Source organism: Lithobates pipiens, unplaced genomic scaffold (assembly GCF_037356315.1).
Source record: "Lithobates pipiens isolate NorthernLeopardFrog02 unplaced genomic scaffold, aLitPip1_a1.2 Scaffold_30, whole genome shotgun sequence".
Classification (NCBI taxonomy): Eukaryota; Metazoa; Chordata; class Amphibia; order Anura; family Ranidae; genus Lithobates; species Lithobates pipiens.
In genome coordinates, this window is record NW_027507791.1 from 45,240,332 (window position 1) to 45,256,458 (window position 16,127).

Genomic DNA, 16,127 nt, shown 5'->3' on the forward strand with positions numbered 1-16,127 from the left:
TGTCACTATATAAGTGACCGCACAGCGCGGCTCTGGCATTCCGGCCGGAGAGCTCGTCGAGTCAACATCTCCAGGAGAAGAAGAAGAAGAACAAGAAGAAGAACAAGAACGGAAGGCGGCGGCGGCGGCGACGACAGCGGCGACAGAAGACCGGGCCACCGCCTGTAAAAGAGCTACAAGAAGGCGCGGTGGCCCGGCAGAAGAACCGAAGAGGGGGACAAGACCCCCGAAGTCGGGAGAAGAGGCCGGCGGCGGGGAGGAAGAAAGCCGGACTCCTCCGCTAGTAAAAGAGCTACACACAGATAGCGGAGGAGTCCGGCGAGAAGACCCCCGAAGACGGAAGACCCCCCCGGAGCTGTGCAATAAAATATTTTTTCCCTGTGTTGTGTTTTTTTTTGTACTTTATTTCACAGGTGAATGGGTAGGGGTACATTGTACCCCATACTCATTCACATAGGGTGGGGGGCCGGTATCCGGGGGCCCCCTTCTTAAAGGGGGCTCCCGGATTCCGATAAGCCCCCCGCCCGCAGACCCCGACAACCAACGGCCAGGGTTGTCGGGAAGAGGCCCTTGTCCTCATCAACATGGGGACAAGGTGCTTTGGGGTGGGGGGGGCGCGTGGCCCCCCTTCCCCAAGGCACCCCCCCATGTTGAGGGCACGCGGCCTGGTACGGCTCAGGAGGGGGGGCGCGCTCGCTCGCCCCCCTTTCCTGGCCGGCCGGGTAGCGTGCTCGGACAAGGGTCTGGTGTGGACTTTGGGGGAACCCCCACGCCGCTTTTTTTCGGCGTTGGGGTTCCCCTTTAAGCCCATTCCAGGCGGCGGAGCCCGCGACGTCTCCTTCGCGGGCCCCGCCTACCTGTACACGCGCTCGAAATGGGCGGATTTGCCTCCTCCTTACGTGGGCGAGTCCGTTCATTTCAAAAGTTGAGCGAACTGTTTGGCAAACAGTTCGCTGAAACAGTCCGCTCGTGTGTGGGCAAGTCCGCTCATGCAAATTTTGAGCGGACTGTTTGCCGAAACTGTTTGACGAACAAGGTTGGGCAAACAGTCCGCGCGTGTGTACGCGGCCTAAGGGTTTTTAGACCAAAAGGATGTCGGTAAGGGACATTTCAGAGACAGATGTAAAAAAAACACAGATTTTTACATACTGTCCCTGGTTTTACTGAGGCTGGCAACCCTGATGGGGCCCCCTAGAATATTTATTGTATAAAAGGAACACTCACATTTGTGGAGATAAAACAGCGCTTGTTATAAAATATATGACTTAGACCCTTTACCAAGTTTTTATTGCCGTCTCCATTGCAGAGATTTGCCCTCCATATTTGTTCTGGTGACCATTGTCACAAAAAAAAAAATGATGACAAATCCAAAGTTTTAGAGTTGTCACCAGAATATGAGGTGAACAGGAATCTTCCAATAGGGACACCTGCACTGTGTAAGCCCTTGTACACACGGTCGGAGATTCCGACAACCAAATCCGTTGTATTTTTTCCGTCGGATTTTGTCCGATGGATTTTGTCCGAAACTGTTGCATACACACGGTCGGACAAAGTTGTCGGAAAATCCGACGTGATGACGTTATTTCGTTACGACGGGACTACGTAGGCTAGTAGCCAATAGCTTTGGTGTAGGAATTTGATCTGAGCATGCGTGCCACTTTGTCCGATCGGAATTCTCTACACATGATCGGAGTATGTCCGATCGGAGCATTTTGTTGGAAAATTTTACCAAGTTGGAAAACTTGGTCTGTTGGATACTCCGACGGAAACAGTCCGATGTAGACCACACACAGTCGGATTATCCGACAAAACGGTCTGATCGGACACATTCCGTCTGAATCTCCGACCGTGTGTACAAGGGTCTCAAACGCAATCTATCCAAAACTGAGCTCATAATATTTCGTCCCCTACTTTGCCCCTTCTCCTGACTTCTCGTCCAAAATAAATGGCTCAACTATAAACCCGTCCCCCCATGCCAAAGTCCTAGGTGTAGTTCTGGACTCTGAACTCTCCTTTCGACCCCACATCCAATCACTGTCCATATCTTGCCACCTCAACCTACGCAACATCTCCAAGATACGCCCCTTCTTAACCAATGACACCACAAAGCTTCTAGTCCACTCCCTGGTCATCTCCCGCCTCAACCACTGCAACTCCCTCCTCATTGGATTACCTTTAATTAGGCTATCTTCCCTTCAGTCCCAGGCTCATCCACCTTACAAACTACTCTGCGTCTGCTACTCGTCTCTGACAATCCCTCCACTGGCTTCCAATCACCCAACAAATTAAATTCAAGATACTAACAACTACTTACAAAACCATCCACAACCTGGCCCCTAGCTACATTCACTAACCGAGTCTCAAAATACCAACCAAATTGTTCTCTTTGTTCCTCCCAAGACCTCCTGCTCTCTAGCTCCCTCGTCACCTCATCCCATGCTCCCCTCCAGGACTTCTCCAGAGCCTCTCTCATCCTCTGGAACTCTTTACCCCAATCTGTCCGACTATCTCCTACTCTGTGCACTCTCAGATGATCCCTGAAACTCATCTCTGCAGGGAAGCCTGTCTGCCCCCCACCTAACAACTGCACATTTATTTTCTCCATCAGCCCCCCCATCCCCCCAAAGTTATTACCTCCTGTATCTCTTGACCTTCTCTCTTAGATTGTAAGCTCTAATGAGCAGAGCTCTCTGATTCCTCCTGTAATAAAGTGTATTGTAGTTGTACTGTCTACCCTCAAGTTGTAAAGCGCTGCATAAACAGTCAGCGTTATATAAATCCTGTATAATCAAAATAATAATAATAAAAGAGGGGAATTCCCATAATTTTGGAAGATTTCCACTAGCTTTCCTGTTGTGTCTCTAGGAGAGAAAATGATGGAGAATTTCCCTGATGGTACATAGACAGTAAAATAAACTAGAAGAGATTTGAACCCTTCCTTACTGTATACAAAACAAAAAAAGCTTTGTCTATACAAAATAACATTGCTAAAGAAACGATTGAAGGCATTCTTACAGATCTGGAGGTTCAACAACACAACGATCCAGAAGTAGACGGGAGACATTTTCTTTCTTCGTGTCAAATGGTAAAGTCAATGGTCGGTGGTCATATCACAGACTGATCTATACTGTACATCCGCTATAAACCACAGGAAGTATGTGTAAGCAGGACAGAGAAAAAAATAAGTTTTGTATCTCAAAATATAAATTTAACTCTCAGTGGTGGAGGATGATGTAGGTCTGATTTACTAAAGTGTGAAGTAAAATGAAGCTGTGTGAATTTGGCAAACCAGGTCTGTTTGTTGGGTAGGTGGATGGCATGGTGCAGTAATCACACAAAGGCCCGGAGTACAGTAAGTGATGAATTGAAGAACTTGCAAATAGAACAACAGCCCGGCTCAGAGCTCACCCGACCCGGAACTTACAGTCAATGCAGCGTAGAGTCAGTGGTAGTAGACCCCAACTGAAGAGCGTTTGCCAAAGGGAGGTGGAATGCGGCTTGGCCGGTCCAACCCAAGAGGGAGCTTTCAGAAGTACAGATGTAAGCCCTACTATTCCCATACTCCTCCAGAACCTCTCCCTACCACTAGTGTTGTTCCTGACAAGGCAGTATACTCTCCCAAACTAGCCACTTTGTAAATGCACACCAAAACCTGGGGAAAGAGATCTAAAAAGACTCTGCATGACCCAAGATGGCCACCAGGGTCACCTGGATGCAGCGAAGCCAACTGGAACGCTGGTCATGGGGACAGAGGGCACCAGAGAAAATACACGTTTTTCTTGACTTCCCCTCCTTTAAAATAGTTTGTTTATTCAAGACTCATTTACATTGTTAAACAATAAATTTATTTCATATGATAACAAATTATTTATTATTATTTATATTAATATTATATATAAAAAAATAATGTTACTGAATAACTAGACAAATAAAATAAAGGATTCAAAACACATAAATGCAGATTTAAATTTTTATTTAAGCAAATGTCAAAAAAATTGCACAGATGCATTTTAAAATATAAGAATGTAGGTTATTTTTATCATTTAGTTTAAGTAGTTTATTATAGCTAAAATTCCAATGCCAAGTCTCCTGAGTCATAATCATTAGAATATTTAAATCCAACGTATTGACCATCTGGGTCTGGAAAAGCTGATCTAACTGCATGAACTGCACATGAAGGTATGGGCCTTCCATTTCCTTTGCCCAGATAGCCATGTATCCATGCTGTAAAAGACTTGTATGCTATTTTACGTAAGTTTCTGTAAATAAATAATAAAATACAAGTTGTGTTGTGCAACATGAATTATAAAACATATTTTTTTTTTTTGAGTGATACAAACAAATTTAATAAAAATTCAAAATCTAAAATTATTTAAAAGAAAAAAAAAAACTTCTTAAATATTAATTAATATGTATGTATATAACAATAATCTGTGAAAACCTACAAAATTTTTTTTTATACCTATTATAGGTAGGGGCCACTCTCTGCCCTCATCCCAGGGATCCCTCTCTGCTTCCATCCTAGGGGTCCAGGGGTGTACACATGTTGCAGCCTCAGCAGAAATTATACACCCTGTCACGCTTGGCATGGGACTTGCTCTGCAAAGGCTGTGCAACCTTATCCAGGACAGCGACCAAGTGGCTAAAGCAGGCGTTGTATTGCCTCATCACATAATCTGCTTTAACCCCTTGGATCCCACACTAGCATGATGCTACTGCGTGCATTGCACATTGTTGCTGGGTGTGTGCACTTGATTGGGTCACGAGCACCCACCAAAAGCAACAGGGGGTATAATTCGTGCCACAGCATGTGTACATCCTCAGCTGCTGCCTCTGCAGCTAAAGGGGGTAGAGACCAATGTATGTAATGTGGGCAGTGTGGCTGGGACACAGGGGGGGCCCCATGATCTCCTATTGCCCGGGGCCCCATGAGTTCTCAGTCCGCCCCTGGAACTGGGATTTAAAAACATCAATAAAAAGAATCATAAACTTGATTCATGTAAAGAATTGTGTCTTTCTTTTGGAATACTGCCCTGCGGCCCAGTCTCTGAAAGGAGGGGATCATGCTCTGCTTCAGTATGTCACAGTACATGGTGGCATTCATGGTTCCCTCAATGATCTGTAGCCCCCCAGTGCCGGCAGCACTCATGCAGCCCCAGACCATGACACTCCCACCACCATGCTTGACTGTAGACAAGACACACTTGTCTTTGTCCTCCTCACCTGGTTGCCCCCACACACGTTTGTCACCATCTGACACCAAATACGTTTATCTTGGTCTCATCAGACAACAGGACATGGTTCCAGTAATCCATGTCCTTAGTTTGTTTGTCTTCAGCAAACCCTATTGATCATCTGTGGGGTGTCCCACAAATGGAAGGTGACTCGAGTGGTGACCTGTGAAGCTCTGGTGACCTCCATGCCCAAGAGGGTTAAGTCAGTGCTGGAAAATAATGGTGGCCACACAAAATATTGACACTTTGGGCCCAATTTGGACATTTTCGCTTAGGGTTGTACTTGCTTTTGTTGCCAGCGGTTTAGACATTAATGGCTGTGTGTTGAGTTATTTTGTGGGGACGGCAAATTTACACTGTTATACAAGCTGTACACTCACTACTTTACATTGTAGACAAGTGTCATTTCTCCAGTGTTGTCACATGAAAAGAGAGAAGAAAATATTTTCCAAATTGTGAGGGGTGTACTTATATATATATATATATATATATATATATATATATATATATATATATATATATATATATAGATAGATAGATAGATAGATAGATAGATAGATAGATAGATAGATGTATTTATATATTGTGATAGCAGGCAGGTAATATCACCTGGTTGCATCCAGGATGGAAAATATATATGCCCTCTTATGCCGACTTATATGCTCACTGTATATATACATTATATATATCTCAATATATCTACCGTATGTAGATCGTTATTTATTGTCTCTGGAGGTTGTGAGATCACTTCAGTCTTCATATGATGGATGAATATACAGCAGGTGATCAGGAGGACACAGCCAGATATCACCAGACGTATGAGGTTCACCATGGTGATTCCTGAATTAAAGGTAAAATAAAAGGTGATATAGCTCTCTCAAATGTATAATTACTTTATTTTGTGTTATACCAGCCATTCTAATCAAACCCAAAGAAAGCAGCTAATAGGAGTCTTGCATTGATAACAAGGGTCACAAGAAACCTTTCCTGACAGAGGACATGGAAGCCATTGCTGACCTCTTTCCAATTTCCTGACTGTTATGCTGACTAATGCCGCGTACACACGATGAATTTTGCTCGGAAAAAGCTCTGATGGTTTTCCCAACGGAATTCCGACGGGATTCCGCTAAAGCTGTCTTGCATACACAATGTCACACCAAATTCCGACCGTCAAGAACGCGGTGATGTACAACACGTACGAAGGGACTAGAAAATGGAAGGCCAATACCCAGTAGCCAATAGCTTCCATCTCGTAGTTGAATCTGAGCATGCGTGAGTTTTTGCGTGTCGGAATTGCACACACAATTGGAATTTTCGATAGAAAGTTGGAAAAATTGAGAACATGCTCTCAAATTTTTGCTGGCGGGAATTCAGCCAGCTAAATTCCCATAGAGCATACGGACATTTTCCCGATGAAAAGCTCTCATTGGTCTTTTTCTGTCCGAAATTCCGATTGTGTGTACGCGGCATAACTGACATCAATATTTTCTAAGTCCTTATAGTTTCATAGTTAGTAAGGTTGAATAAAGACACCAGTCCATCCAGTTCAACCTGAGTGAGTGTCTACAATTGTCCCTATCCCTGTACATTGCACACTCACATCAGTCCCTACCCTCAAGGAGCCCACAATCCAAGGTCCCCATTTATATACTAGGGCTAATTTTGAACAGAATACAATTAACCTACCTGCATGTCTTTGGATTATGGGAGGAAACCCACACAGGCACAGGGAGAACATGCAAACTCCAGGCAGGTAATATCATGGTTGGGATTTGAACCAGCGACCCTTCTTACTGCTAGGGTGAGAGTTCTAACCACTACACCACTGTGCCGTTCCTTGACCTGGAGAATATCGACAAAATCTGAGTTGAAGCTCCTTATCAGCATATGTATTCCAGGTCAGAGGCACAAAGCATTGAGGTTTGGAATGGCAGCAAGACAACTAAGATTTGCAGCATGAGAAGTAAGAGTCGGTGTTTCTCTAGCCGCTTGCCAACTGCCTAACCGGGAATGTACATCGTGATTTTGGCGTTGAGTACTGTTGTTTTGGTAGCAGCTAGCTGCCATAGTGTACATAATGTATAGTATGTTTGCCCTTCAGTGGGCATAGCATGGGTTCACTTTTAAGTATGAATTTTAACAAATTGCATTGTTGGTGTACTTACCATTGTTACAGTACAGCCAGGGAACCACATTCTTCGAGACATTACTGACCGGATTCTTTGCTGTACATATATAGGTAAAGTAGATATTACTGGGAGGTACAAACACAACGTTCTCTGTCTGGTTTACATTACTGATGTTTAAACTCCTCCAAATGATGGTCACATTTCTTCCATCTACTGAGTCCACCAAACACGTCAAGCTGACCTCACATGTCTTATTATCAGTCACATTGGGGTTGATGGTGACATCCTCAGCCGTTAGATTACCTGGAGGAAAGAAACAGATAACATTCTAGAAAAGTATTAAAACTTCTAATCCCCGGTGCTAGAAATGATCTTCCATGTAAAAATAGATGATCCACTTCATCTCCAGAAGATTTTACCTGCTGCGGGTCCAGAATATTTTTTGCTATTCGGCACTGTGTTGCTTTAACTTGTAATTGCACGGTCATGCAACACTGTACATAAATGACATTTATATAATTTTTAACACAAATAGAGCTTTCCTTTGGTGGCATTTAACTCCCTAGTGCCGACCGTACGCACATATGCGGCCTCGGCTTTAAGGGGTTATACCTGAGCTCATTTTCCGCTCCCCCCGTCAGTGGTAAATGGTTTGTCTCATCCCTCTAACTGCAACATCTGCTGAAGAGCTTGTTATTTAAAAAAAAAAAAAAAAACAAGACTTGCTGGCTGGATCACAAGCTGAAAAAATAAATAAAATAATAACGAATGCATCCATCACATCTAAGAATTGGTAAGCTACTATATGACAAAGAACTGAAGGGCCTGGTATGGAAATTGGGGGGACCCCACACAATTTTATTTTTTTACATTTTGGTTTGGGGTTTCCCTTAATATTCATACCAGATCCAAAGGGCCTGGTAATGGACTTGTGAGGGAATCCCATGCCATTTTTTTCAATTACTTTTATGTTTATTGCCGGGACTGATAATTCATTATAGCCGAGAGTAGTTTTAAATGACTTTTTTCCCCTTTAGAAATGTCATTTTGCTCTTGGACTGTTCTAAACTTGGGAAACATGCGCCACTTTACAGGCAAACTATAGACACCCCCCAGGTATGAAATTTAAAGGAATATTTCACTTTTATTTTTTCACTTTAAGCATTAATAAAATCACTGCTCCCGAAAAAAACGTCAGTTTTTAAAACTTTTTTTGCATTGATCCATGTCCCCTGGGGCAGGACCCGGGTCCCAAAACACTTTTTATGACAATACCATGCATATAAGCCTTTAAAATTATCAATTTTGATTTCTCCCATAGACTATTAAAGGGTGTTCTGCGGTTTTTCGAATTTGCCGCAAATGCCCCAAATTGTTCGCTATTCGGTGAACAGGCAAACACCTGATGTTGGAGTGGAATCTCAGAATAATGAAAAATTTGTCCGAATTTGTATTCAGACCAAAATGATTTGCACTACTGAATGACTCATCTGACAGCTCTTCTGGTGCCTTCCTTTGTTTCTGGAACCTTGGAGAAGCTTCCAGATGTAGTGGGTGTAAGTTAGGAGGAGCTGTCATGCACATTTTTGAGGGCCTTCGCTCATAAATAGGTATGAGTCATGCCAGCAGGGGAAGTCAGGTGGGAGATAGAGGTGGAGTGCTGGGGAGGCTGTCGGAAGCCCTCGCTGGGCACCCCTTAGTCTGGGGGGGGGGGTAACCTAGTTCCTGGAGCTGAGCTACTGGAAAATTCCCCCTACAACATGTGAAGGAAACCCTTCCTGGAGACATGGGAGCAAGTGAGAGGATCAGAGGACCTGGCCAGTCGGCCAGGACATCCGGAAGATCTCCAGAGAAGTTAGCCCGGGTGGGCTGGTGAGTGTTCAGACTGGGAGGACTGGGAAGAGAGTGTCAGTCTTGGAGGACTGGGGAGAGAGAGTCAGTCTGGGAGGACTGGGGAGAGAGTGGCAGTCTTGGAGGACTGGGGAGAAGTTAGCCTGGAGGGCTAGTGAAAGAGGCAGCTGCAGCCACGCGGGTTGGCAGTGCCTGAAGAGATGGTGCTGTGACCAGTGACCACAGAGAGGAAATGCCGGGAAACTGTGAGCTGTGTCTCCCCTATCTTCAAGTATAGGGGCTGCAAGTTCCTGCTTGTAATGGGCCTTGAGTGAGTGCTGGAGGAAGAAGAGGATATAGTATATAGGACCCTAGATAGGAAGAGTTGTCCCTGAAGTTGTTTGAAGTCAAGTGGGCATCCCATAACTTCCAATCTTTATCCATGTTTTTATCCCTCAATAAAACAAAACAAAAAACAAAGACACAGACTGTTCTCTGACTCTGAGTGATTGGAAATTTGGTGTGCCTGGCTGTGCAGGAGTGGGGGATGCCATTCTACTTGCTCCTTAGGGCGTGCTCTTCATGTATATATCCAATGGTTGTCAGTTGGGATTCTGATTCACAACTTGACAATTGGATAGCCTGGTCACATCTCTAAGACCCCTTTCACACCAGGGCGTTTTTCAGGCGCTATAGCGTTAGAAATAGCGCCTGCAAAACGCCCTAAAGAAGCTGCACCATTGTGTGCAGTGTGAAAGCCCGAGGGCTTTCACACTACAGCGGTGCGCTGGCAGGACGTCAGAAAAAAGTCCTGCCAGCAGCTTCTTTGGAGCGGTGAAGGAGCGGTGTGTTTACCGCTCCTCCACCGCTGCTGCCCATTGAAATCAATGGGGCAGCGCTGTAATGGCGCCGGCAAAACGCCGCTATTGCGGCGTATTGCCGGCGGTTTTAAACCTTTCGCGGCCGCTAGCGGGGGGTAAAAGCGCCCCGCTAGCGGCCAAAATGCGCCGCAAATCCGCTGCAAATCTGGCGGTAAAACGCCGCTAAAAATAGCGGCGTTTTACCGCCGACGCAAGGTGCGGTGTGGTGTGAAAGGGGTCTAAGAACAAACTGACAACCACTGGATATTTTTCACTCCATTGTGATATTTTCTAGACATGATTTTAAGGGGCTAAGTGTTCCGCCTCCTCAGCTCTCCGAGCTGGATGCACTACATGGCCGCCATCTTGATATCCAGCGTTTGGCGATTTATCTCAGCCATTCGATACAACATTCATGCATCCGCCCCTGAAGAAGCGTGCAGGGTCTCGCGAAATGCATATCGCTTTATTGATGCTTGTTTTTTGCCGGTACATGCTGGGTATTATTGACGTCTGCATTATATTTACATACTTCCCTGTCTATGTGTATGTAAATTTTATTTTCTTATTGTGTATGTGTTTTTACTGACCTAGCAACTTTCAAGTTTTATTGTTGCTCATTGATGTATAACATTTGTAATAAATCTTTGTATATTTACTTTCATCTGGGTTGTGTGCTTTGGCTATTATGCCGGGTAACTCACAATCATTGTTGTTGCCGCTCTGTCACATAACATTTTGAAACAAATAAATTGATTTTGTCTCAGTGTTCACTGTGAACATTGGCTAAACCTCTCTCACCTCATCTAAAGTCCCAGGGCTATTTCTTGTTTTTTTGTGCACTATTAGGGATGGAGGTGTCAGAGGGGTCACACCAGACCTTAATCTCCTTTTTTAGCAAAGCAGTGGTTCTCTTGGAGGTGTGTTTGGGGTCGTTATCATGTAGAAATACTGCCCCGCGACCCAGTCTCCAAAGGGAGGGATCTGCTTCAGTATGATCTGTAGCCCCCCATTGCCGGTGTAGTGTCACAGTTTGCTGCCTATCACAGGATGCTGCGGAAGTGACGTTGTTGCGTACTGCGCATGCGCGATGCGTTCCAAACACTCGCGCCGTGCGTTCCAACATAGTTTCGGCAATACAGTTCAGCGAAACCATCACATAATGTTACGGAAGTGATGTTACACACAACACAAACACTGGGCCGTTCGTTACAACACTAATACTTCCCTTGTTACCTAGTAGGTTTTGAACAGGAACCTTTTTTCCTCAGTACCTGGAACGTAGGGGAAAACGGCACATCTTGCTTCTTCATGTCAAATGTTTCAATGGATAGTCGGCAGGCAGATCACATTGTATATCGTGTGCATTCTGTATGAGACACAGGAAGTTTGTGGAAGCGTTCCAGCGTTCTTTTGTTTTTTTGTGGTCATTTTAGTAAAAAGATACATTTCCTGGACTTTTGAGGTTGCACCTACTACTAGTCTGATGTGTGCGGACCCCTAGAAGTGAAGGTTGGCTGCGACGGATCTACCGTAAAGTGATTTTCCCTTCAAAAAAGAAGATCTGCAAAAAAAAGAAGTATAGTGTGGGTCCCTTACCAGTTTAATGTTAGTGATGTTTTATTTGTTTATTAAAAATGAATAAAACTTTTCTAGACCGCTACCTCTCTGATAGGGAAAAAGGAAGCGCTCATCAGGCGGATATTTCTTGGATGTGTACTGACCTGCCACCGGTACAAACGTTCATCTCACTTGAAGGATTTTTAAAAACATTTAACCACTTCCCCCCTTTCCTCCCCAGGACAATTTTCAGATTTCAGTGCTGAAGCACTTTGAATGACAATTACTCAGGCATGCAACACTGTACCCAAATTCTATGTTTATCATTTTTTTTTTTTTAGACAGATAGAGCTTTCTTTTGGTGGTATTTAATCCCCTCTGGGTTTTTTATTTTTTGCTAAATAAATGAAAAAAGACCAAACATAAAAAAAATGTTATAAAATGTTGCAAAAAAGTAATTTCCCTTCCTCACTGATGGGCACTGATGAGGCGGCACTGATGAGGCTGCACTGATTGGTACTGATGAGGCTGCACTAATGGGCACTCATGAGGCTACACTGATGGGCACTGATGAGGCTGCACTAATGTGCACTGATGAGGCTGCACTGATGTACACTGATAAGGCTGTACTGATGGGCACTGATGAGGCTTCACTGATGGGTACTGATGAGGCTTTAATGATGGGCACTGATGAGGCTGTACTGATGGGCACTGATGAGGCTGCACTGATGGGCACTGATGAGGCTGCCCTGATGGGCACTGATGAGGCTGTACTGATGGGCACTGATGAGGCTGCCCTGATAGGTACTGATGAGGCTGCACTGATGTGCACTAATGAGACTGTACTGATGGGTACAGGTGAGGCTGTATTGATGTGCACTGATTGGAACTGATGAGGCTGTATTGATGGGCACTGATGATGCTGCACTGATGGGTACTGATGAGGGTGCACTGGTGGGCACAGATGAGGCTGTACTGATGTACACTAATGAGGCTGTACTGATGGGCACCGATGAGGCTACCCTGATAGGTACTGATGAGGCTGCACTGTACTGATGAGGCTGCACTGATGTGCACTGATGAGGCTGTACTGATGTACACTGATGAGGCTGTACTGATGGATACTAATGAGGCTGCACTGATGAGGCTGTACTGATGTGCACTGATGGGCAGTGATGAGGCTGTACTGATGGGTACTAATGAGGCTGTACTGATGTGCACTGATGGGCACTGATGAGGCTGTACTGATGGGCACTGATGAGGCTGTACTGATGTACACTGATGAGGCTGTACTGTTGGGCACTGATGAGGCTGTACTGATGTGTACTGATGGGCACTGATGAGGCTGTACTGATGGGCACTGATGGGTAATGATGATAGTTCATTGATGGGCACTGATGAGACTGCACTGATGGGCACTGATGAGGCTGTACTGATGGGCACTGATGAGGTGGCACTTATGTGTATTCGTGATGCTGCACTGATGGGCACTGATGAGGCTGTACTGATGTACACTGATGAGGCAGCACTGTTTGGCACTAATACGCTGTGCTGATGGGCACTGATGAGGCTGCACTGATTGGCACTGATAAGCTGCACTGATTGGCACTGATAAGCTGCACTGATGAGGCTGCATTGATGATCAGGGCACTGTGTAGTGTGTACTGTAAAATGCAGTACTCACAGCTCCCATTCACAGATCCAACTCTCCTACCTACCCCACACAGAGTCTCTGTGTGAGGAAAGAAGAACTGTTAGAACAAAGACCTGTTTTGTTTAAATCTGTGATCACTTGTGATTGGACACAGTGATCACATGGTAAAGGGCCCCTGTGATAGGCCCTCTACCCTTATCTGTGATCCCCTGTGTCCAAGGCACAGTGGTCACTGAACGCTCCTGGTGCACACATGGGAGAACTGGAAAGCCGCGCTGTAGTCGTATATCAGCTATAATGCGGTAAGAAAGTAGTTAATGGTTAAAAGAGAAGTTAGGCTTTTTTATTTTTTTTTCAGAAATCATACTTATCCTGGTGGACGCAGCATCATTCCCCTGCCAGCTCTAATGCAGGCCATACACGGTCGAATTTCGTACTAATTTTCTTTTCAAAATCAGAAAATTTGTTTATTTTGTGATCCGATGGCGCCACCATTGATTTTCGAAATTCGGCCGACCAAGCCTTCAATTTCACCTCATGTTGCTACAGAAAAGAATGGCCGGGAATCTTCTTTTCTCTCCGTAAATTTTCTTTTCTTATTACATTTCTCGCACGATTCTCCCATCATTGATTAGAAAATTGTTAGTTTTTCAAAAAATTTCCAACATGTCTAATTTCTCAAATTTGATTTCCACACGAAAATCGACTGTTGCCACAGCCCCACCAATGGTGCGAAATTCATACGAAAATTCTTGGATACGATTTTCGAAAAGAAAATTCTTTCGAAATTCGAACCGTGTATGGCCGGCATAAGGCTGAGAACTGAGAGGTCAAAGACCGCTGATCGATCGGTTCTCAGACCTCCGTGAGCAGAGATCTGGTGACTGTTGGTCACCAGGCAAGGAAAGGGAAGGGGTAGCATGAGCAGAGGGAGAGAGTTCCTTGGTCAAGTCCACCAGGCTAGGAAACGGAAGGGGCAGCACGAGCAGAGGGAGAGAGTTCCTTGGTCAAGTCCACCAGGCTAGGAAAGTGAAGGGGCAGCACGAGCAGAGGGAGAGAGTTCCTTGGTCAAGTCCACCAGGCTAGGAAACGGAAGGGGCAGCATGAGCAGAGGGAGAGAGTTCCTTGGTCAAGTCCACCAGGCTAGGAAACGGAAGGGGCAGCACGAACAGAGGGAGAGAGTTCCTTGGTCAAGTCCACCAGGCTAGGAAAGAGAAGGGGCAGCATGAGCAGAGGGAGAGAGTTCCTTGGTCAAGTCCACCAGGCTAGGAAACGGAAGGGGCAGCATGAGCAGAGGGAGAGAGTTCCTTGGTCAAGTCCACCAGGCTAGGAAACGGAAGGGGCAGCACGAGCAGAGGGAGAGAGTTCCTTGGTCAAGTCCACCAGGCTAGGAAAGGGAAGGGGCAGCATGAGCAGAGGGAGAGAGTTCCTTGGTCAAGTCCACCAGGCTAGGAAAGAGAAGGGGCAGCATGAGCAGAGGGAGAGAGTTCCTTGGTCAAGTCCACCAGGCTAGGAAACGGAAGGGGCAGCACGAGCAGAGGGAGAGAGTTCCTTGGTCAAGTCCACCAGGCTAGGAAACGGAAGGGGCAGCACGAGCAGAGGGAGAGAGTTCCTTGATCAAGTCCACCAGGCTAGGAAACGGAAGGGGCAGCACGAGCAGAGGGAGAGAGTTCCTTGGTCAAGTCCACCAGGCTAGGAAACGGAAGGGGCAGCACGAGCAGAGGGAGAGAGTTCCTTGGTCAAGTCCACCAGGCTAGGAAACGGAAGGGGGAGCACGAGCAGAGGGAGAGAGTTCCTTGGTCAAGTCCACCAGGTTAGGAAATGGAAGGGGCAGCACGAGCAGAGGGAGAGAGTTCCTTGGTCAAGTCCACCAGGCTAGGAAACGGAAGGGGCAGCACGAGCAGAGGGAGAGAGTTCCTTGGTCAAGTCCACCAGGCTAGGAAACGGAAGGGGCAGCACGAGCAGAGGGAGAGAGTTCCTTGGTCAAGTCCACCAGGCTAGGAAACGGAAGGGGCAGCGTGAGCAGAGGGAGAGAGTTCCTTGGTCAAGTCCACCAGGTTAGGAAATGGAAGGGGCAGCACGAGCAGAGGGAGAGAGTTCCTTGGTCAAGTCCACCAGGCTAGGAAAGGGAAGGGGCAGCACGAGCAGAGGGAGAGAGTTCCTTGGTCAAGTCCACCAGGCTAGGAAACGGAAGGGGCAGCACGAGCAGAGGGAGAGAGTTCCTTGGTCAAGTCCACCAGGCTAGGAAACGGAAGGGGCAGCACGAGCAGAGGGAGAAAGTTCCTTGGTCAAGTCCGCCAGGCTTGGAAACGGAAGGGGCAGCACGAGCAGAGGGAGAGAGTTCCTTGGTCAAGTCCACCAGGCTAGGAAATGGAAGGGGCAGCACAAGCAGAGGGAGAGAGTTCCTTGGTCAAGTCCACCAGGCTAGGAAACGGAAGGGGCAGCACGAGCAGAGGGAGAGAGTTCCTTGGTCAAGTCCACCAGGCTAGGAAACGGAAGGGGCAGCACGAGCAGAGGAAGAAAGTTCCTTGGTCAAGTCCGCCAGGCTTGGAAACGGAAGGGGCAGCACGAGCAGAGGGAGAGAGTTCCTTGGTCAAGTCCACCAGGCTAGGAAACGGAAGGGGCAGCAGAAGCAGAGGGAGAGAGTTCCTTGGTCAAGTCCACCAGGCTAGGAAAGGGAAGGGGCAGCACGAGCTGAGGGAGAAAGTTCCTTGGTCAAGTCCACCAGGCTAGAAAAGGGAAGGGGCAGCATGAGCAGAGGGAGAGAGTTCCTTGGTCAAGTCCACCAGGCTAGGGAAGGGAAGGGGCAGCATGAGCAGAGGGAGAGCGTTCCTTGGTCAAGTCCACCAGGCTAGCAAAT

At 46.3% G+C, this 16,127-nt stretch overlaps 1 protein-coding gene across 3 annotated transcripts in view; it reads right to left on the minus strand.

The window, feature by feature from the left end:
- The window catches only part of LOC143942751 (SLAM family member 9-like), a 91,334-nt gene that overhangs the window by 11,759 nt on the left and 63,448 nt on the right, over window positions 1–16,127 (minus strand). The window contains exon 1 of one of the 3 annotated variants that reach the window (XM_077464137.1): window positions 3,016–3,154. The exons of the other annotated variants lie outside the window; for them this stretch is intronic. Coding sequence (XP_077320263.1) covers window positions 3,016–3,064 — 49 coding nt within the window. The 5' untranslated portion in view covers window positions 3,065–3,154. Of the gene's footprint in view, window positions 1–3,015; window positions 3,155–16,127 lie in introns of those variants that run through there. 3 annotated transcript variants of the gene reach the window in all.